The sequence below is a fragment of the Suncus etruscus genome, chromosome 13 (genome assembly GCF_024139225.1).
Source record: "Suncus etruscus isolate mSunEtr1 chromosome 13, mSunEtr1.pri.cur, whole genome shotgun sequence".
Classification (NCBI taxonomy): Eukaryota; Metazoa; Chordata; class Mammalia; order Eulipotyphla; family Soricidae; genus Suncus; species Suncus etruscus.
This window is the reverse complement of record NC_064860.1, coordinates 25,169,813-25,189,296: the sequence shown is the minus strand read 5'-3', so window position 1 is coordinate 25,189,296 and position 19,484 is coordinate 25,169,813. Positions and strand designations below refer to the sequence as shown.

The 19,484-nt window shown below is 47.3% G+C and overlaps 1 protein-coding gene across 4 annotated transcripts in view; it reads left to right on the top strand.

The window, feature by feature from the left end:
* The window catches only part of SCHIP1 (schwannomin interacting protein 1), a 285,050-nt gene that overhangs the window by 222,471 nt on the left and 43,095 nt on the right, over positions 1–19,484 (top strand). Inside the window, exon 1 of one of the 4 annotated variants that reach the window (XM_049785908.1) lies at positions 18,668–18,871. The exons of the other annotated variants lie outside the window; for them this stretch is intronic. Within the exon in view, the coding sequence (XP_049641865.1) occupies positions 18,842–18,871 (30 nt within the window). The 5' untranslated portion in view covers positions 18,668–18,841. Of the gene's footprint in view, positions 1–18,667; positions 18,872–19,484 lie in introns of those variants that run through there. 4 annotated transcript variants of the gene reach the window in all.

Below are 19,484 nucleotides of genomic sequence, written 5' to 3'. Positions count from 1 at the left end.
ATGTCCTTCCTGCCTGGGAGATGCCCTGTCTGAGTTAATATTAGGGGTACAAGTCACTTGGTTGTGTGGGGGCAGATTTGGGGGGTTTGGGAGCATGACATCCGCCATGTGCCAGTGCCTTGCCCTGTGAGAACACTGATTCTGACCTCACCAATGAACGAAAAAATATCAGTGAAGGCATTCAGCCCGGGTAAGGCTCAGCTGTGAGTGCCAGAGTGAACTGGAAATATCAATGCCTCAAACAAGATTAAAAAACAACAACAACAACCATAGTTTCCCATGCATATGAATGTGTGGAGGGCCAGAATCCATAGCAGATCCAAGAGGACTGAACTATACCATCTTCTCACTGCACTATCAGTCTCAGTGAGAGGCTGTGCACTGGCCCATGTGCCCAGCCTTGACCTAGAGTGTGTTCTGACAAGGACCAGAATGAGGCACAATTGTGGGGGGTGCCCTTACCCTCTACTTTGGGGTGAGGACGGAAGACTCAAGGGGCTATAGACACTAACGTTACTGGAGCAGCTAAGGGTAAAGTTGAGGCTGTGGGAAGATGGGGTTCAGGGGCACTTCCCATTCCCCCCAGAGGATCCTAGAACCAGGCTTTGCCCCAATGGTGACTCTTCCAGAGCATAGACCCCCCAGGTCCTGGTAAGCACAGACCAGAGACTTTTTTTTTTTTTTTTTTTTTTTGTGGTTTTTGGGTCACACCCGGCAGTGCTCAGGGGTTTTTCCTGGCTCCGTGCTCAGAAATTGCTCCTGGCATGCACGGGGGACCATATGGGACACCGGGATTCGAACCGATGACCTTCTGCATGAAAGGTAAATGCCTTACCTCCATGCTATCTCTCCGGCCCAGACCAGAGACTTTTGAGGGTGGCATGTTCTGGGCAAAAGATGCCCCATGACTGTGCTCCCAACACAGCTGTGCAAAAGAGAAGCTTCCAGAGTATCTGAGCATCCTTGCCCTGGCACTTCAAATAAGGACACAGAGTCATTCTGTGGCATTCTCACTTCCCTGGCCACCATCTCCCCTGGAAATCTCAAACCCATACCCCCCTAGTTGTACTCAGCATGAAAAACTGGTCCAGAAGCTGTACCTGATTGGACCACAAAGCTGAGAGCATTCCACAGCCCAAGTGAGGAAGCCCACCATGTACCCCGGATCTGTGCGTGTGCCCCACAGCTGCCTTATGGTCTGGTCAGCCTGTGTTATGGGGCCCTGAGTTTCCCTGGGCCATGCTTGGGGGGAGATGGGAGAGGAAAGGAACATTAGGGTGGGGGGAGCCAAGGAAGCAGAGACTAAGGTTTGCTTTACTAGATTAGGCTCAAGGACAGTTGTGGCTGCTATCAGGGATATTGGAAGGGCTAACCAGCCTGGGAGTAGAAAGGAACCCCATTCTCTGTGGAGGGTGTCCGAGGACAGAGGGATTGCTCAATCCAGGGTTCAGGGAAGTGAGGGGGCGGAAGGGCAGCTGTCTCCAGAGGCCTCGACAGCTGTGGAGCTGTGGCAGGATAAGCCACAGATGGAGCATGCCCCCTCCTACCCTGTGTCCTGTGGGGTCTCCAGAACCCATCCATGCTCCCGCTTTAGTCCAGGAAGTGTAGTTGGCTCAGGGATCCCAGCAAGGGAGCAGTGAAATCACAAATGCATAAGCTTAAAACATCCAGAGTGGCACCGAAACCACAAGGAGAGCAGGTTCTCCCTCAGCGCTTTGTCCACAGGGTTTTTTCTCCCACTGAGAAGCTCACCCTTTCCAGGGTTCTCATTCTCCCAAGCACTATGATGTTTGGGGGACAGCGAGGGTCAGCCCAGGAGGCTTCATCTGGACTTTGATTTTCATTTATCTGTTTGAGTTGGGGGCCACACCCAATACTGTTCAGGGGTAACAGCACTTGGGACCACATGTGGTGCCAGAGAGCAAACCTGTCCCATGTATGCCATGCCATGTACAAGGTAAGCACCTTCCCCACTCTACTCTCTTTCTAGCCCCTCACCTGGACTTTAAAAAGCTACCAGTGCTGGGGCCAGAGAGATAGCATGGAGGTAAGGCATTTGCCTTTCATGCAGAAGGACGGTGGTTCGAATCCTGGCATCCCATATAGTCCCCCGTGCCTGCAAGGAGCGATTTCTGAGTGTGGAGCCAGGAGTGACCCCTGAGCACTGCCGGATGTGACCCCCCTTGAAAAATAAGCTACCTGTGCTGGGGCCAGAGAGATAGCACAGCTGTAGGGCGCTAGCCTTGCATGCAGCCAACCCAGGGCCAATGGTGATTTGAATCCAGCATCCCATATGGTCCCCCAAGCCAGCCATGAGCAATTTCTGAGTGTAGAGCCAGGAGTAACCCCTGAGCACCACCAGGTGTGACCCCCCCCCCAAAAAAAAAGCTACCAGTGTTATAGTTTCCCATGTGCCAGTCGAAGCATAGCTTCGGGAAGAAGGTGTTGGGAGAGCATGTTCTGGTTTTGTGGGGCTTAATAAGGGACTATAACTACCCTACCCTGCCACTACACCTTTTCCACACCCGTGGTCTCAGCAGAACACTCGCAGCTGGGAAACATGGTTGGCTTGCGGATACAAATGATTTCTGACACTGTAAAAGAATTAATAGTTTGGAGCAGAGACGTAACACCAAGAGTAGGGCTTTTGCCTTAAACAAGGCTAACCTGGGTTTATCCCCAGTATTTCATATGTTCCCCTGAGCACTGCCAGGAATAACTCCTTAGTGCAGAGTCAGGTATCACTGGGTGTGTCCCAGAAAAAAATAAATAACTAAAAATAAAAGAATTGTTAAGATGGCTGTAAAGTAGAGCCAAGAAGATAGCAGCCAATATAGGTTTGAGCCCCAGAACCCCATATGGTCCCCTGAGCGTTCCTGGGAGACATTGCCAGGTGTGTCTCCCCATAAAAGAGGAGGAGGAGAAGGAGGAGATGATACTATAAAACTTTGGTCACAGAATGAAAGCCTTTGGGGAGTTTTACTGTCACAGACTATCTTTGATCCCCTGTGTTCTGTCTGATCTGTACCTTCTCCCACCCTGTGTCGGATAAAGGATTTCTAAGTAGGAAGGTTCTTGAGAAGAAAATCTAGGAAATGGGGGTGGGGGTGGGGTGACATGTCTTTCATTTTGTTTTCATTTTGGATTTGGTGTTAGGTATTCAGGGTTTGTTCCTGCTCAGCATTCAGAGTTCACTCCAGGTGGTTCTCAGGGATCATAACTTGTGGTGTTGTTAAAGAGGGGGTTTCCTTTAACGGTGTCAGTCATTGGACCGTGGTCAGTCACACAAGGCAAGCACCTCACCCTCTGTATTATCTCTCCAGTCCCCATAGTGCCTTTCTGATAAGTTAATGTCAGCTTGAGTGAGGTCCAGAGGCCTGATCCCAGAGCAGAGTGATGGGTCAGACAAAGCCATCACTCTGCTGTTGGTTGGGAAATGAACTGGCTCTTGAGAATTTGCATTCAGCACACCCCAAGCTCAAAGCACTAAGTTCTGAGTGGCTCTGGCTGCAGGCACCCCATCACATAGGTACTTGGCTTCTCATTAACTCCTGTCCCTGCCTGTCTGAGTATTGGCTACATCCAGATATCAAGACTGAGCCGAGGAGGGCAAGGAGGTGGCCAGCTGTCTGTCCTGGGTCCTGAGATAATGAACACACTGCCCAACCACCACAGGGGCATTTTGTGAGCCCAAATCACGTTTGGGAGAGGCCCGACTTTGTAGTTCACAAAGGAAAACCAGTTTGAATGGCATTCCTGTGCAGATTAGCTCTCTAATCTCCTGAATTACCCTGCACTCTTAACCCAAATTTCAGCTGCTGTGGCCACTAGAAGCAGATCTTTCCAACCTGAAATTAGATCCTACTAACCCCAGGTGCTGGGGCCAGAGAGATAGCATGAAGGTAAGGCGTTTGCCTTGAATGCAGAAGGTCAGTGGTTTGAATCCCAGCATCCCACATGGTCCCCTGAGCCTGCCAGGAGCAATTTCTGAGCATAGAGCCAGGAGTAACCCCTGAGTGCTGCCAGGTGTGACCCAAAAACCAAACCCCAGGTGCAAACCCCATCTGAGTCTGTCTCAGTAATACTGTGGCAGCATTTGTGCCTGTTTTCAAAGTATTTTTTTCTTTGACTTCAGGAACTTTTTAGATCACCACGGGTCCTCCTACCTTGCAGAGTGAAAAATCATGGAACGCTGTGGTTTTGAGTGTTAAGTAGGGTAGAACCCACCACAAATTTGACATGGTCCCTGAGCATCAAAGGACTGAGTCATGATGTACTAACAGCATCTCCATAGTAACCTTGTTTTGGCTTTTGTGTTTGTTTGTTTGTTTGGGAACGTGTTCAGGGCTTACTCCTAGCTCTGTGCTCAGGGATCACTCCTATCCTAGTGCTCAGGGGACCATGGGGTGATGCCTAAGATGGAGCCCTGTTCAACTATATACCAGGCAAGCACCTTAACCCCTTTACTATATCTCTGGCACTAACCTTATATTTAAAAAAAAAAAAAAAAAGCAAGCTTGGAAGAGCATTGTGAGTAGTTCACTAAAGTATTATTGACAGTTTCATCATCGATGATTAAGCCTCTGTCCCATAGCTGGTAGAGAACAAAAGGATAAGGGGGTGAGGGATATTAATAATGGTTTGCCATAATTATTGTTCTCCTTCTCACTATTTCCTGTCATTGTTTTTTGTTTTATCCTGGGAAATCAATCTTTGGAAAGTAGCAACCCTAACTTTGATAATCAGCCAAAATTTCATAATATGTCTGGTTAGTTTTGAAAGCATTTTCTGAAGAAAACAAAAAGGTTGAGAGGTGGGGTAACCCATCTAACGGGTATGAAATGGACCCCGAGAATAGTTTTTTTTACTCCAGGCCCGAGTCCTCAGTTTCAGAAGCAAAGGCGGCCCAGGGGTTTCTAGGGGTGTGTTTGCTGTGGGAACCTCTTGTGCTGCATGGTGAGACTCAGCCCAGATCTGTCAAGTTTTTGACTGTGCTGAGTTCTCAGTATGAGAGAACTAACCCAGTACAGCTACCTTAACCAACTGCCTCTTTCAATCCCTCATCCTGACAAGGGGAGGAAGCAGGTTGTCCACTAGAGGTCACCTTCTGTCCAGCTGTGAGAACCTGTGATCTGCTTTAATGAGCATCACCCTACACCCCATGGGTGCCTTGGGGCTGTGACTATAGGTGAGACTGGACCTCTAATGCCTGAAGAGGTGGTATGGCCTATACGCTCACCCCATAACCCTTCCCTATACCTCACCCACTTTACACATCACACTCTGATACCACAGACCCACATGCTCACATCCTATATACTGTGCCACACTCACCCCAAACCCCACACACTGTACCTTTTATCCCACAAGCCATACCACACATTGATACCATAGTCTCATACATAGTCTCCCTTACATCCCACACACTACCACATAGACCTGTACCTTACCCCACACCCACACACCAGCACATCACTGATGTCACACCCACACACCTTTACAAAAATATTGCACAAGATAGAACAGTAAAGTTGAGAATATCTTTATTTGTAAAGAGGTGAACAGATTCTCAAAAACTGAATTATTTTGCAATGGCTATAAAAATGCAACTTTTGATTTTTTTGTTGTTTTTGTTTTTTTGTTTTTGTTTTTGGGCCACACCCGGCGGTGCTCAGGGGTTACTCCTGGCTGTCTGCTCAGAAATAGCTCCTGGCAGGCACGGGGGACCATATGGGACACCGGGATTCGAACCAACCACCTTTGGTCCTGGATCGGCTACTTGCAAGGCAAACGCCACTGTGCTATCTCTCCGGGCCCAACTTTTGAATTTATATCCTAACTCTTACATGGTATTTTTTTTTTACATTCTTAAAACAAATATGCATTCTTTTCTGTTTTCAGATATAATTTTATTTAAGACAATGTATATGAAATTTACATTCAGGGTCAAGAAATTTTTTTTTTTGGATAAATTTTGCACTTTTTGGGGGGGGCCACACCCGGTGATGCTCGGGAATTACTACTGGCTATGCACTCAGAAATCGCTCCTGGCTTGGGGGACCATATGGAACGCCAGAGGATCCTGGGTCAGCCACGTGCAAGGCAAATGCCCTGCTGCTGCACTACTGCTCTGGCCCAAATTTTACACTTTTGTGTGCAAATTAAAAGATTAAAGTATAGCATTTTTCTTCAACTTACACCCCCACACATTTGTACCACACTCACATTCCATCTTCACTCACATTCACCCCAGGTCACCCATATTCCCTCACTCGCTCCCACTCCCAGAGTAGCCGGCTAGTCTGTGCTTGGCCCCTCTCCACACTCTCTAAACTCACTGATGTGATCCATCTTCTGCTGCTCTCTCTCATGCTTCCTTCACTGAGACCTCTCAGGCAGGGACTGGGTGAGATGAATAGCCACCAGAGGTCGCCCTGGCCCTGTCAGCTTCAGCCCCTCCCACCTTCCTGCCTCACACATAGGAGCTGTGGGGCCACAGTTGGCCGCCTGCCTCAGCTTTGCTGCCACCCTGGTCCCATGCCAGGTCTGAGGGACCCAGGACAGAGCTGGCAGATATTTTTAGCAGCTCATTTTCCCCTAGAATCCAAGCTGTGACACTCTGTCCTCATTCCCAGAAAAATCAAACTAGACACGAAAGACTTCTGAGATGTGGGAATGATACAGAATGTCACTGCAAGTAAGATGTGACTTTGGGCTTTTGCAGGAAAAAATCATCCTGTAAGAATCTGCAAAAAGGATCAGGTTATGCTCAAGAGGTAGATCTCTGAGTCAAAGGTTCACTTGAGGCCCTGAGTTGGATTCCAGCATCATATGCCTCACACCCCCATGATCCAGACTTTTTCAGGCCTGCTGGGTGTTGCTTCCATAAAAAAATAAAATAAAATAAAAGTAAAACCTGGATGAGAGCAGGATATTTTGGCCCTTGTGGTAGTTCACTTCCTCACTTCCCCTGATGCAGCCTATGAGCTTATGTGGCCAGGCAATGCTGAACCTGCACATGGCCCCAGCTTCTTTGAGGCCGAGTGGCCAGTGAGACATATGACCTGTTTGAGCTGCCTTCGAGACTGAGTACACACCTGCCTGGAATCTTCTCTACAGTCCTTGGCAAACTCTGCTTAGCAGATAAATGCCACTTAACAAAGGAGAAAGATCTAGATCAAAATTCTCAAAGTTATTAGGCACCCAAAATAAAATGTTTGGGTCCCCTAGAAATCAATCTGCTTTTATTTTTGTTTTGTTTTGGGGCTATATGCCGTGGTGCCCAGAGGTTGCTCCTGACTCTGCAACCAGGAATTACTCTTGGTTGGGCTCAAGGGACCATATGGGATGTTGGGGGATCAAACCCAGGTCAGCAAGGAAAATGCCCTCCCACTGTACTATCACTCAGGCCCCAAAATGTATCTTCTTAAAGTAGAGAGTGCCCCAACTTGTACCTAAGATTGTCCCCATTCCTGGATCATTCCTAGGCCCCACATTGTTTCCTAAACTGTGGGTTATAATGCCCTACCTCCATCCCACTCCTGTGGAGGCTGCAAAAAAAAATGGGAGTGGGAGTTTAGTCCATACACATCAGTTCTTAAGGGCAATATCTGGTCCTTTACTTTGCAGTGCTCAGGGTATCGTCTGTGATGCTGGATCATCAGTGTTGACTGAGGCAGCCACATAAGGCAATTTTTTTTGTGTGTGGTTTTTGGGTCACACCTGGCAGTGCTCAGGGGTTACTCCTGGCTCCATGCTTAGAAATTGCTTCTGGCAGGCACGGGGGACCATATGGGACGTCGGGATTGGAACCGATGACCTTCTGCATGAAAGGCAAACGCCTTACCTCCATGCTATCTCTCCAGCCCCACATAAGGCAAATTTTGCCTTCAGTCCTATACTGTCTTTCCAGCCCCCACAAATATTTTTATTTAAAGTAAATTTTTTATGAGCATAAGTGTTTGCTTTGTAGAATAATTATTTACAACTATATTATGAACAATCCTGTATCCACAGTGTTTGAATAAAGTAATTAAATTTTAAAGAAAAAGTGATTATTTAGACCTACTTACCCAGAGTCATGTAAAAAGTTCTGAGATACAAAGGGTCCAGTTAGAGGCCCTGTTGCAGACAAGAATGATGTTTGTGGTTCATGGGGGGGGGGGGGGTCCTCAATTGTCTCTGTTGGTATAATAGTCAGTTTTGAAATAGATTTCTTATGGCATCGCTCTCAAGTTTTCAGGCAGGCTTTGTGATATTATAAAGAGAAAGTGGCCAAAAGCTATTTTGCAAAGGATTCTAAATGCCCAACATTTCATTATCTCAAATGCCATCAGGCTGTGTAAATCTATAAATTCTATTCTCAAGTGTTTGTTTATAACGTAAGTCTTCTTACTGAAGACTGAGTAAGTAATGATAAATTTGAATTACAAATATTTTTCTTTTTAATTTATAATATCTTTATTTAAGCACCATGATTACAAACATGTTATAGAAAAGGACACCCCCCACTTCACCAGTGCAACATTCTCACCGCCAATGCCCCCAAATCCCTCCTCCCTCAACTCCTGCCTGTATTCGAGACAGGCATTCTACCATATTTGCCAGCATATAAGACGACTGGGTGTCTAAGACGACCCCCTAATTTTGCAGTTAAAACATAGGTTTACGGGCCCGGAGAGATAGCACAGAGGCGTTTGCCTTGCAAGCAGCCGATCCAGGACCAAAGGTGGTTGGTTCGAATCCTGGTGTCCCATATGGTCCCCCGTGACTGCCAGGAGCTATTTCTGAGCAGACAGCCAGGAGTAACCCCTGAGCATCGCCAGGTGTGGCCCAAAAAAAACAAACAAAAACAAAAAACAAACAAACATAGGTTTAGGCCTATATACGCTATATCAGACAGAACGTTCCTGTGCTGCAACTGTATGTACCACAGTGAGCCAATCACAACAAGCAAAGGTTCAAAGGTTCTACTGTCATAGACTTCTTGCCCATCTGAGCAGGCTTTTGACAGTGTAGATTCAGGTCCAGAACACTGTCTAATTTGCAAGCATAAAAAGCCTGCTTGGATTGGCTGAGTTAGAGAGGCGGTCGGAGCAGCCTTGCAGTGATTGGTGCAGGATTGAGTTGGAAAATTCGCTTTGTGGTAATATTCAGACAATTTTCGTTTAGCGGCATATTGAAACATTTTTCAGGATATACTGGGCGTATAAGACGACTCCAGATTTTCAGTTGACTTTTTTTTTGTTTCAAAAGTCATCTTATACGCCAGAAAATATGGTACTTCTCACATACTACCATTGTCATGATAGTTATCAGTGTAGTTATTTCTCTAACTGCACTCACCACTCTAGCAAACTTCATATCATGGGTGTGTTCTTCCAGCTCTCATCTGTTGTCTCTGGGTATTAAAATAATGTCTTTATTTTTCTTAAATCCCATAGATGAGTGAGACTATTCTGTGTCTGTCTCTAAAGAGAGACTTATTTCCCTCAGCATAATAGTTTCCATATCCGTCCATGTATAGGAAGATTTCATGACTTCAATTTTTTTCTATTGGCTGCATAATATTCCATTGTATATATATACTACAGTTTCTTTATCCACTCATTTGTTTATAGGCATCTGAATTGTTTCCAGATTCTGACTATTGTAAATAGTGCTGCAAAGACTATAGGGGTGCAGAAGGCACTTTTCTATTGTGTTTTTGTGTTCTTAGGGTATATCCCTAGGAATGATATAGCTGGATCATATGAGAGCTCAATTTCCAATTTTTTGAGGAATCTCCATATTGTTTTCCATAAAGGTGGGACTAGATGGCATTTCCACTAGCAGTGAATGAGAGTTCCTTTCTCCCACATCCCCACCAGCACTGCTTGTTCTTGTTTTTTTGTGATGTGTGCCAGTCTCTGTGGCATGAGATGGTACCTCATTGTTGTTTAAATTTGCATTTCCCTGATGATTAGTAATGTAGAGCATTTTTTCATGTGCCTTTTGGCCATTTATATTACTTCTGTTCATTTCTTCTCCCCATTTTTTGATGGGGTCAGATGTTTCTTGTTAAATTCTGTCAGTACCTTGTATATTTTAGATATTAGCCCCTATCTGATGGGTATTGGATGAATAGTTTCTCCCATTCTGTGGTGGCCTTTGTATCCTAGTTACTATTTCCTTTGAAGTTCAGAAGCTTCTCAGCTAAACATAGTCCCATCTGTTTACCTCTGCTTCCACTTGATTGAAAATTGATGTTTCCTCCTTGAAGATGCCTTTAGTCTTCATGTCATGGAGTGTTTTACCTACGTGTTCTTCTATATACCTTATGATTCCTAGTCTGATGTCAAAGTCTTTAATTCATTTGGGTTTTACCTTTGTGCATAAATTAAAAATAATTTATCGTGATTAAAAACATTTGATTGTTCGGGGCCAGAGAGATAGCACAGCAATAGGGTGTTTGCCTTGAACTCGGCCGACCCAGAACGTTTGATTCCCGGCATCTCAGATGGTCCCTGAGCCTGCCAGGATTGATTTCTGAGTGCAGAACCAGGAGTAACATCTGAGTGCCTCCAGGTGTGACCCAAAAACAAAAAAAAAAATTTTTTTGTTGTTTGTACATGCTGATTTTCTTTTTTTTTTTTTTTTCTTTTTGGTTTTTGGGTCACACCCAGCAGTGCTCAGGGGTTACTCCTGGCTCTATGCTCAGAAATCGCTCCTGGCAGGCTTGGGGGACCATATGGGATGCCAGGATTTGAACCACCGACCTTCTGCATGAAAGGCAAATGCCCTACCTCCATGCTATTTCTCCGGCCCCGTACATACTGATTTTCTTTTTTTTTGTTTTTGTTTTTGTTTTTGTTTTTTTTGGGGGGGGGGCCACACCCAGCGTTGCTCAGGGGTTACTCCTGGCTGTCTGCTCAGAAATAGCTCCTGGCAGGCACAGGGGACCATATGGGACACCGGGATTCGAACCAAACACCGCTGTGCTATCTCTCCGGGACCACATACTGATTTTCTTTTTTTTTTTTTTTTTTTTGGTTTTACGGGCCATACCCGTTTGATGCTCAGGGGTTACTCCTGGCTAATTGTTCAGAAATTGCCCCTGGCTTGGGGGAACCATATAGGATGCCGGGGGATCGAACCTCGGTCCTGATCCTTGGCTAGCGCTTGCAAGGCAGACACCTTACCTCTAGCGCCACCTCGCTGGCCCCCCACATACTGATTTTCAATGTTCAACCCGAAGTTAACTATTTTTAAATAATAATAAGGAAAAAGCCAACCATTGATTCACACTGATATTTGCTCAGAAACTTCTTTCCTGAAATAAGAAGCATAACTGTAACCAGGTGGGAACTTGAGCTAAAATTCTTAAGTAGGGTTTTGGTTTCAAGGATGAAACTGATTGCCTCGTTTTCATTCTCTTTTCATTTCTAGGCCTCAGAGGTTGGGGTGGGAAGCAGGTGATACCCCTCCCAGCCCCAAGTTTTCTGTCATGTGGCAAACGTCTCTGTCACACCCTTCGCCATCCAGCTTGTGTCCTATTAGTCTCACACCCACCAGGAAGCTCGAACCACTGGTCATTTGATCCAGATGTCTGTCTGCTTGCAAGAGCAGCTGTGGGCTGGAGAGACACTGCACCTGGCCTAGGCCATGCACAAGATGGAAGCTTCTCGACTTCCTGTCTCAAGACCAGTCACGTCCCCCGCTTCCTCGGAGGCTTGCTGGCTCTGACCACCCTCGTGGGCTGTGTGCACATATCCAGACGGAGGGCACAGGCCCACAGCATTGCAGCTGATAGACAGCAGGGGGCGAGCTGGCAAGCTCAGTCACTCCAATGCTGTTCCTGCAGGCTCTTCTAGGTCCTTTATGGTCAGCTCAAGTCTGTCTCTGGTCCCCACCATTTACTGTTTTATATAGAGAGTCTGCATTCTGCCCAGACCTCCCTCAACTTCTCATCGTCTGAATCTCCCCTCCTTCCCTCTTCATGCAGCCCATCTGGCAGCTCCCACTGGCCTGCTTACCACACTGACCACCTCCTAGAAGCTGCCTCTCTCTCTCTCTCTCTCTCCTCGTTCTGTCTGCTGAACAATCATTGAATATTCTCCAGTAATCTCCTCTCTGTGTCCCTCCCCCACCCTCCTGGGAAGCCTCTGCCTGGCTCAGCTGGTCCATGGTAACTTGCTTACTCTGTCCTCAGCCAGGGCTGTGGGAACAGCTGTCTCTGAAGCACCCCCGGGCACTGTCCCTCCAGCCCCCCCCCTGCTGCCTACACCACACACCTCCCCCATACCCACAGTTCCCACTCTGCAAATCCATTATCACCACCGAGGCCCCACCTGACTCCCTCCCCCCCCAGCTCCAATGGAGCTCTGTGCAAACTGCTCCCACTCTGCCCCCCAACTCTCCTCCACGTATGACCCCTATGCCCCAACTTGCTAACAGTCATAGTAGTCATTGGCTGCAGACCTGTGTCATCTCTCTCAACCTTGTGGACCTCTGGGCACCCTAAGTATCTAGAGGCACAAAGTTCATTTATGCTTGCTCACTCTCTTTGTATGTTTATGTGTGTGTGTATATACATATGTATCTGCATACATACATGCAATAGGCACACTTTGATCTTCATTTTCCTCCCACTTTATCAATGCCACCCCCTTCTGCTTGCTTTGGCCTCAGTAAATAAGTAAATAAAGATGTAAATAAGTAAATGAATAAAAAAAAAATACTCCTGGGCTTCCCTCCCCAGGTAAATGCTTCTGTGGCTCAGGTAAAAATTCACTCCTCGGGGCCTGGGAGTGAGGCTCAGCAGAGTTCACTGGCCTTGCATGTATGAATTCCTGGAATTCCAAACCCCAACACTACAAAATCAAATCAAATAATACCTCAGAGTGCTAGGGCACAGGTTTGGCATAGTGGCAACCCAGAGCTTCATAGTTCCTATCACTTCTGGACCAAGCCTTCAAGTTGTGTGCTGATCAGAGGCTCTGGGGAGACTCAGCCCCTTGACTTCTCTTTGACATCACCTTCTCTTTATTTTTGTTTTTGTTTTTAGTTTTGGTTTTGGTTTTGGTTTTTGGATCACACCCGGCAGTGCTCAGGAGTGACTCCTGACTCCACACAAAAAAATCGCTCCTGGCAGGGTCTGGGGACCATATGGAATGCCTGGATTCGAACCACCATCCTTCTGCATGCAAGGCAAACACTTTACCTCCATGCTATCTCTCCGGTGACATCACCTTCTCTTGACTTCTCTTTCCTGGGATTGAGGTTCCCATTTCTGTGCTTTGGGACCCTCCTCATTCTGTCAGTGGGTTGGTCTGTCTCAATCCCTCCCCTTCCTCTTCCACTTCTGTGTTTCACCTGCTCAGAAGCTAGTGACTGAGGGTCTCCCCTATCCACAGTCAGAGAATTCCCCCCATTGCCCGTCTCCCACAGTATTGAGAGGGTGATTCTGTGCTCCCACCTGCTGCCTTATTTCTCCATGTCTCTCTCCCTTTCTCCTTTCCATGTGAATCTCCCCCTTTCCCATGGCTTCAGCTCAGAGCTGAGCGGTGAGAAATAGAAGTAGGTGGTGTCTCAGCAGCCTGGGCCCTGCGGATCTCTCCTCCTTCCCACTCACTCCCCACTTCTCACAGTGCCAGCTGAACTGCAACAGCTGACATAGCCACGATTTCTCTCCTAGGCCCCATCATGACACACAGGGTGTCACATGTGTCCTGAGCTTTGGGATGACCACTTTTTCTGGCCCCTCTTTTTACACTGAGGGGTTCCGCCAGCATAATCCAGCCTTCCTTAGACAATGGTCATTGCCTGTCATTGAAAGAACCAAAAGATCCACGTCCTCTCTTCCTGAGCTCTTGAGATCTCACATCCTACACCCAGCCAAGGACTCAACACTGCCATTTAGAGATGAGGAGACAGGCAGATCTGCTGCTCATCTTCCTCAGAACAATCTCAGGTATTTTCTATCCCAGAGAAGAGAGCACTGAGTGGACCAGGCATGAGCTAGCAGAGTGCAAACTGACTGACTCTAGAGCATTGTCTAAGAGAGCCCCCCTCCTTCTGGTTTGCTGGGATGATCCCAGGGAAGCAACCCTAGTTGAGGTAAAAGGTTTTCTCACCTCTTGGAAGCCCTTACTTAGTTCCTTCCTCACCTCACCATCATTTGTATGTGGTCCAAGTTTTTTTTTTTTTAGCATCTACCACTGGGTCTAGGCTTACAATGCAGAGCAAATTCTTGTAAAGTTGTCTCGGGGATCCTGGCATGTGACTTGTGTTCTTTGGGTAGCTCATTCCAGAACCTGCTTCTGCTTCAGTGTCCACAATCCCCACAGCATACCATCCTGAACACCTTCAAACTCGACGCATTTTAGGAGCAGACCCACATGCTTCTAGTCTGGCTCTACAGCTCATGTTTCCCTCAGCTTCCTTAACCTGATCTCCCCGCTTTATTCATCCCCCACTCATTTGACATTTTGGCATGTTTTCAAGTCCCTGCCAGCTCTGAGCCTGCCCGTTGTTCACCAGAGCTCCAAAGAACTTGCCTCTTTTTTCTCAGGCAAGTTTTGCAACGTACGAGACATGCACAAATCTTCAGTGTAGGTGTTGAGAATTTTGAAAGGTGCCATGTGAGTTAAAAAACCTTTACTAGTAGGTGGCTTGTGCCAGAAATTTCCCTTGGCCTTCTCGATCTGTCCTGGACCCTGTAGACACTGTCATATGGCCAATAGATGGTACCTTTTATCACTATATTTACAAACCAAATCAAACCCCTTATTTTATTGCTATTCCAACCACTAGAAAAAAAAATCTGATCCTGCAGTTAAGGCACTGTCTTGGGGCTAGAAAGACTAGGACAGGAGTTTAACATGTATGCAGTCAATTCCAGCTGAATCCTGCCACCACATGATCCCCTCATGTATACCAAGTGCAGCCCCAGAGGCCCCTGAACATGACTGGGTTGACCCCAGTGAACCATGAACTCTCCAGGGCTTACATTAAACCCCCCCCATTCAATTCCCATTCATCTATGAAACACTCTCTCCCCACCCAAGAACCACTTGGGAAGCCCCAAATTAAGAAAGATGCAGTCCTTTGCTTAGCATCAGAAATAGGAGGCATTGCTTAATTGGAAAAAACTAATTGTTCTTTCTTTTGGTTTTGGTTTGGGGCCACATAGATGCTCATGGTTTACTCCTGCCTCTGCCCTCAGGAATTACTCCTGGTGATGCTCATATGGGATGTCGGGAATCAAATCCAGGTCCGTCCAGGTTCAGCAGTGTGCAAGGCAAACACCCTACTGCTGTGATATCTCTCCAGCCCCAATTGTTCCTTTTTTTAAAAAAAAATACCTTGGATGCAGATTTGGGCAGCTACATAACCACCTCACTTTGACTTTCATAGTCAGCCCCTTGGTCTGCCCCTGTCTACTCAGTCAAAGTGGAGGATCCAAAACAACATGGCCTGGTTTTGTTTCTTAGAGGCTTTACTGTTTTGGGGTGGGAGGAGGATTTGGACTCCCTGTTGCCTTACATTATTCTCCATTTGCATATGGAGAAAAGGAGCTTCAGAGTCAAGGGACCCCTGGGAAGTTTTTCCTAATTTGCATCCCCATCTTTATGAGGCGTGAAACCCAGGCCTGGAGAAGAGCCTGCTCTCCCCATGCCAGGTTGAATCCAGCACCTCTTTCCTGTGATCCAAAAGCAACAAAAGCACCGAGGTTGATGAGTTATTATCCCTGAGGGGCCCCGAACAACAGGTTTCTGTCTCAAGTTGTTGTTATTATTATTAATTATTATTATTATTATTTGCATATGCAACTCCAGGTCCAAACAGCAACCCCACAGCTCTCCATGAAAGCCTCAAAAGCTTGTTAGATCAATGGAGGATTTTTCTGGACAGGATAGGGGGATGCAGTTGTCAGAAATCTGTTCTCCCAGACCCGCTCTGAGTCACTCCCTCTATTTATGGAATAGCAACTGCTGCAAGTGTGGGACCATGTTTAGATCTTTTTTTTTTTTTTTTTTTTAAAGAACCCATGAGGAATCTCTTTGGGAGCTTATGTAATGAAGCCCAGCTCTGTTTTGTCTTCGGAACAAAGTCCAGGAAGTGGCCTTTTTGTTAGACCTTTTAAGACAGATCCATCCCAAAGGGGCTCCATCCAGAACCTCAAGTCATGAACCCACCCTCAGGGTCATAGCAAGCCCAGGCAATGACACCTCACAGAGCCTCTGAGGTGAAAACCTGGTCTGGGCAGGTTGCTGCCGCCCCTTCTCCAGGATGAATAAGATTTCCATCTCATCCAACCTGCTCCCTGGCAAAAGGAACTCACTTTGGTCTACTTTTTCCTGCATGCTTGGGATTCCAGAACCTTCCTCTACTGCTACCGTTGTGCTCTCTGTGCCTGGCCTGTGCAGAAAACTGGGGGCCTGAAGGGATTGAGAAATCTCCCACTTCCTCATCCCTCCTGTCTCGCAGAAGCACCTGAGCCACCGCAGGCTTCCTTCTGCAAGCTCTTCATTATTAGCTGGTCCCTGCATCGCTCCCCCTCATTCCAGGTTGTGGAGAGCCACATCCTGTGAGCGAACCCCTGGAAAAGAGGTACAGAGCACCCAACTGCTGAAGCTGAGCTGTGCAGGCGGGCATGCCTGTGGGGTTGAAAACTTCTGCTTGACTCTCTAGAAGGGAATGTTAAGTAGGGTTTCCCTTTGCACAAAACAGAGGTCTGGAGTTCCTGGGTAGTGCTAAGAGAGAGAAGTGAGCCCCAGAACTGTCAATCCACAGATGCAGTGGAGGGCAGTAACAGAAAAGGGGTGACAGCATTGGGGAGCCACTTTGAGATGGGGCTTTGCAGTGGTCTTGTATACCGATACAATAAATTTCAGCACTGTTATCATTCTATGTCTACTGAGCTAGAATTTTTTTTAATTTAAAATATTGAGGGGATGGGGCCGGAGCGGTGGCGCAAGGCATAGGTGTCTGCAGCCTAAAACGGACCGAAGTTTGATTCCCTGGCGTCCCATATGGTTCCCCCAAACCAGGAGCAATTTCTGAGTGGATAGCCAGGAGTAACCCCTGAGCGTCACCAAGTGTGGCCCACAAAAACAAAAACAAAAAATATTGAGAGGAGGAGACATTTTTTAAAAATATGTCACCAATGACTAGTCAGAGACAGACTCCACCTAGGCCTTGAGATGGAATAGGCTAGTAACTATAGAGACAGGTTGATTTCTTCCTTGGACAAAAAAAAAGAAAAGAAAATGCTTGTTTTCAACCTGCATTTCAGGCCTGGGTTTGATATTCTCTCTCTCTCTCTCTCTCTCTCTCTCTCTCTCTCTCTTTCTCTCTCTCTCTCTCTCTCTCTCTCTCTCTCTCTCTCTCTCTCTCTCCTTCCCCATCTTTCTCCTCCTCCTCCCCTCTCAGCTTGTCTTCTCTGTCAATAATATAAAGAAAAACTGGAGCCATAGCACAGCGTTTGCCTTGTAGGCATTCAATCCACAGCATCCCATATGATTCCTCTGGCCTGCCAGGAGTGATTTCTGAGCACAGAGCCCGGAATAACCCCTGATCGCCACTGGGTGTGGCCCCTAAACCAAATAATAATAATAATAATATAAAGAAGACTAAGCAGGTTTTGCTAAAGCAGGGTTGCTAAAGATAAATGTGTAGATGGGAAGATATTTAATTTTACAAGAATATTTCCTGGGGCCGGCGAGGTGGCCCTAGAGGTAAGGTGCCTGCCTTGCAAGCGCTAGCCAAGGAAGGACCTTGGTTTGATCCCCCAGTGTTCCATATGGTCCCCCCAAGCCAGGGGCAATTTCTGAGTGCTTAGCCAGGAGTAACCCCTGAGCATCAAACGAGTGTGGCCCAAAAACAAAACAAAACAAAAATGAATATTTCCTTTCTGATCTGCTGGCTTAAATCCAGTTGTGTGATTGAATAACATTATGTTGTTTGTGGTGGTCTCTGTTTGTTTTGGGGGTGCTGCAATCCTGCCCTGCACCCCCCCCAAAAGAGTCATATGGTCTTCGATAACTGTGCAAGGCCAGAATTCTTTCCCTCTCTGGGGGTTGTTCATAGCTGCTATATTGTGTGTGTGTGGGGGGGGAGTGTTTATATACTCTCAGCATGAAGCAGCCTACCTTAAAAGAGCAAAAACCTCACTGTTCCCTTTCGTTTTCATGAAATGAATGAATTATACTGACCTGAATGCTTGATAGGATAGGAATAAGAACTTTGATCATATTTCTAGTTGACTTTAAAAAAAAGGGGGGGGTGAAAAAAACAAATGGCCCCAAAGAGGAGGCAACAATAACAACCTTTATTTACCAAGGCGCCCCTGCTCTGATGATGGAACCCCACTTCCACTTCCCCACCCACACCCACTGGGCGTTTTCCAGGTTCCAAGTCCTGGCTGGGCTCATCCTTCAGGAAGCAGGGGGAGAAGGTTGGGAGTGAGGATGCCAGTCCCCTGGCGCTGTCCCCATCCACCCACCGCCCACCCTCGTCGTCGTCGCCTCCACCTCCGTTCCCGGGCCTGCAGAAAGCAGAAGGTCACCGAGCCGGGCCGGGCCTCTCCTTTGTGCTCCCATATAATTGGCTGATTGTGCAGCGCTGGGCGCCTCCCCCGCCTTTGCCGGGCTGGCAGCCGCGCCTGCTCCTCCGGGCGCTGCTCACTGCGCGCCCCCGGCACAGGCGGTGCCTTTGCGCAGGGCGGCGGGCACGCTACAGCCGTTTGCACGGTCCCGGGGCCGGCCTCAACGCCCGGGCATCCCCCGGGCTGTGCCACCGCGGATGCTCTGCGTCGCCGGGCGGTCCTGCAGCGTGCGGGGCCCTAGCATGCTCTGAGATGGTTCACCAGGAGAGCTGCTCGTATCAGGTAGGATGCGCTGCGCTGCGCCGGGCCTGCATGCAGAACGCTTCTGCTCTGCATTGCAATTAGGTTTTTTTCTGGAGAGTAATGGGGCATAAAAAGAAAAAAAAATAGAGAGCGGACTAGAAAACCACCTCGGTGGCCTTTTTTTTTTTTTACAGCGTCTGTGGCATGCACCTTGGCGATGGCATGGTTTTGCCATGGCCCTGAGATGCGCTTTGCATTTAAAGGAGGCCTCCGGGCAGGACCCACCCCCCCTGGCTGGGATTCCACATAGATAACGTAGAAAAAAGAAGATTTGCTTCATGGCGTCGGGGAAGGGGGTGCTGAGGGTGCATTGCCTTTGCAGCTGGCTTCTAGGATTTTTTGCCTTTAAGGAAATTATGTAAATAGACGTTGACAGGCGTTGGATGGTAGATGGGGTGAGAATTTTTTTTTTCCAGAAGTCAGCCGTACTGCCAGAACAGTATATTTCTGATTTACGTGTTTGTATGTCTTCCCGAACTTATAGCATCCAGAGAGAGAAAAGAGAACATGGTAGGAAGCGTTTTTACCATGCCCAAAGCCAATTTCTATCCCAGGCCCCATGAATGGTTCCCTGATACAGAACCAGGAGTGA